The sequence below is a fragment of the Alosa pseudoharengus genome, unplaced genomic scaffold (assembly GCF_046254945.1).
Source record: "Alosa pseudoharengus isolate Yale_2024_CS ecotype anadromous, Long Island Sound unplaced genomic scaffold, YU_APseudo_1.1 YU_APseudo_1.1_scf_21, whole genome shotgun sequence".
NCBI classification, from domain to species: Eukaryota; Metazoa; Chordata; class Actinopteri; order Clupeiformes; family Clupeidae; genus Alosa; species Alosa pseudoharengus.
In genome coordinates this window covers 1419003-1421502 of record NW_027468674.1, presented here as the reverse complement: position 1 = coordinate 1421502, position 2500 = coordinate 1419003, and the positions used below count along the sequence as shown (strand labels likewise).

The 2500-nt window shown below is 46.7% G+C and overlaps 1 protein-coding gene across 5 annotated transcripts in view; it reads right to left on the bottom strand.

The window, feature by feature from the left end:
- The window catches only part of sgf29 (SAGA complex associated factor 29), a 15918-nt gene that overhangs the window by 4801 nt on the left and 8617 nt on the right, over positions 1–2500 (bottom strand). For all 5 annotated transcript variants that reach the window (XM_076297616.1, XM_076297617.1, XM_076297618.1 and 2 more), the window contains 2 exons: positions 2137–2266; positions 448–594 (listed from right to left, as the gene is read on the bottom strand). In XM_076297616.1, the coding sequence (XP_076153731.1) occupies positions 448–594; positions 2137–2266 (277 nt within the window). The remainder of the gene's footprint in view (positions 1–447; positions 595–2136; positions 2267–2500) is intronic.

Sequence of the window (2500 nt, the reverse complement as noted above, 5' to 3'; positions counted from 1 at the left end):
CTTCTTGGTGGACTGGTGTTTTGGAGTGTGCGTTCTGATTGGTGCAGTGGTGTTTTGGAGTGTGAGTTCTGATTGGTGGAGTGGTGTTCTGGAGTGTGCGTTCTGATTGGTGGATAGTTACTAGTTGGTGGAGTGGTGTTTTGGAGTGTGCGTTCTGATTGGTGCAATAGTGTTTTGGAGTGTGCGTTCTGATTGGTGGAGTGGTGTTCTGGAGTGTGCGTTCTGATTGGTGGAGTGGTGTTCTGGAGTGTGCGTTCTGATTGGTGGATAGTTACTTGTTGGTGGAGTGGTGTTTTGGAGTGTGCGTTCTGATTGGTGGAGTGGTGTTCTGGAGTGTGCGTTCTGATTGGTGGAGTGGTGTTTTGGAGTGTGCATTCTGATTGGTGGATAGTTACTTGTTGGTGGAGTGGTGTTTTGGAGTGTGCATTCTGATTGGTGGATAGTTACTTGTTGGTGGAGTGGTTGTAGCTGACGACCTCGGCAAGGATCCACTGCTCATCCCCGTCGACGGCTTTGACGCGCGCCGCCACCTTATCGCCCTGCTTGGCCACGTAGTCGCCACTCGCCGGCATCGCCCCACACAGGGGGGGGGGACTGGGGGGGGAGTATTATTCATGTAACACACTCATAGGACAGTAACACCAGGGGGGAGTATTATTCATGTAACACACTCATAGGACAGTAACACCAGGGGGGAGTATTATTCATGTAACACACTCATAGGACAGTATCATAATATAAAAGTCATGTCAGTTTTATTTAGCATAGTGCATTTAAAGGAAAATTCCGGTTTTGTTTTGGATGAACTAGAGTGGTGGACACCGAAATTTTGACGATTGGTCCTGTCTCGACTTTCTGACTCGTTTTGAATCGCCTTTGACTGCTCAGGGTGGCTGCCAAAAGGCATACTGTAGTAGACTACTCAAACATGTCCTAAAACAACCCTTAACGTTCGTTTTCAAAACTGTGCAACTCACCAAGTGGTTTGTGGAGTTCGTTGACTATTAAAAGCAAATATATCGGCGCAATGTATGATTTCCAGCAGTCTTATTTGCTAGGCCTATTGTGGAACTATTTATTCAGACACGTCACAACCATGTATAAACTTCGCTCAAAATTTGTACCTGAAGCATAGACGGTGGCGCAGTAATATCAACGTGCAATGAGTCTTCCTAAAGAAATCAATGGGATTTTACAAAATGCCAAATAAAACACGACAGAAACTGTATTTCGCTACGCTACTTGTTCTGGAACATCAACGAACACCACTAACCACTCGGTGAGTTGCACAGTTTTGAAAACAAACGTTAAGGGTTGTTTTAGGACATGTTTGAGTAGTCTACTACAGTATGCCTGTTGGCAGCCACCCTGAGCAGTCAAAGGCGATTCAAAACGAGTCAGAAAGGTCGAGACAGGACCAATCGTCAAAATTTCTGTGTCCACCACTCTAGTTCAGCCAAAACAAACCAGAAAAAGGACTCAAAGTGCTAAATACCGGAATTTTCCTTTAACATGCAGAGTGCAACCCAAAGCGCTCCACATACAAGACATTGACACAAAATAACAGATGCCAGGCGGAGAGGCGCAGTCGCCAGCGTAGCCGTGACAACAAGACAAACAACAACATTTCAAAATGAACAAACACAAAAGTGCTGGATGGAAAATAAAGTAACTCATGGGAGTGAGTGTGTGTGTGTGAGTGTGTGTGTGTGTGTGTGTGTTTGCCTTAGTTGGGCAAAGGGGGATTCTGCTGAGTGTGTGTGTGCGTGGGGTGTGTGTGTGTGTGTGTGTGTGTGTGTGTGTGTGTTACCTGTCTCCTGGTTTGCCGATCCATAGGGGCAGGGTCATTGTGTGTGTGTGTGTGTGTGTGTGTGTGTGTGTATGTGTGTGTGTGTGTGTGTGTGTGTGTGTGTGTGTATGTGTGTGTGTGTGTGTGTGTGTGTATGTGTGTGTGTGTGTGTATGTGTGTATGTGTGTGTGTGTGTGTGTATGTGTGTGTGTGTGTGTGTGTGTGTGTGTGTGTGTGTGTGTGTGTGTGTGTGTGTGTGTGTGTGTGTGTGTGTGTGTGTGTGTGTGTGTGTGTGTGTGTGTGTGTGTGTGTGTGTGTGTGTGTGTGTGTGTGTGTGTGTGTGTTACCTGTCTCCTGGTTTGCCGATCCATAGGGGCAGCGTCATTGCGGACTGTTGCAGGAGGGTCATCAGCACCCCCCTCCTCATGGTCTTCCTGGGGGGGTCTGAGTCACTGTACACCCCCGCCATCTTAGCAGCTAGGACAGACACACACACACACACACACACACACACACACACACACACACACACACACTGTAAGTGTCTATGTGTAGACATAGACATAGGTGTACACTATATCACAGTATGACAATAACAACACAGAAACATAATAATATACATCTCTCTCTCTCTCTCTCTCACACTCACACACACATCAAACACACACACACACACACTCACACACACACACACACACACACTCACACACA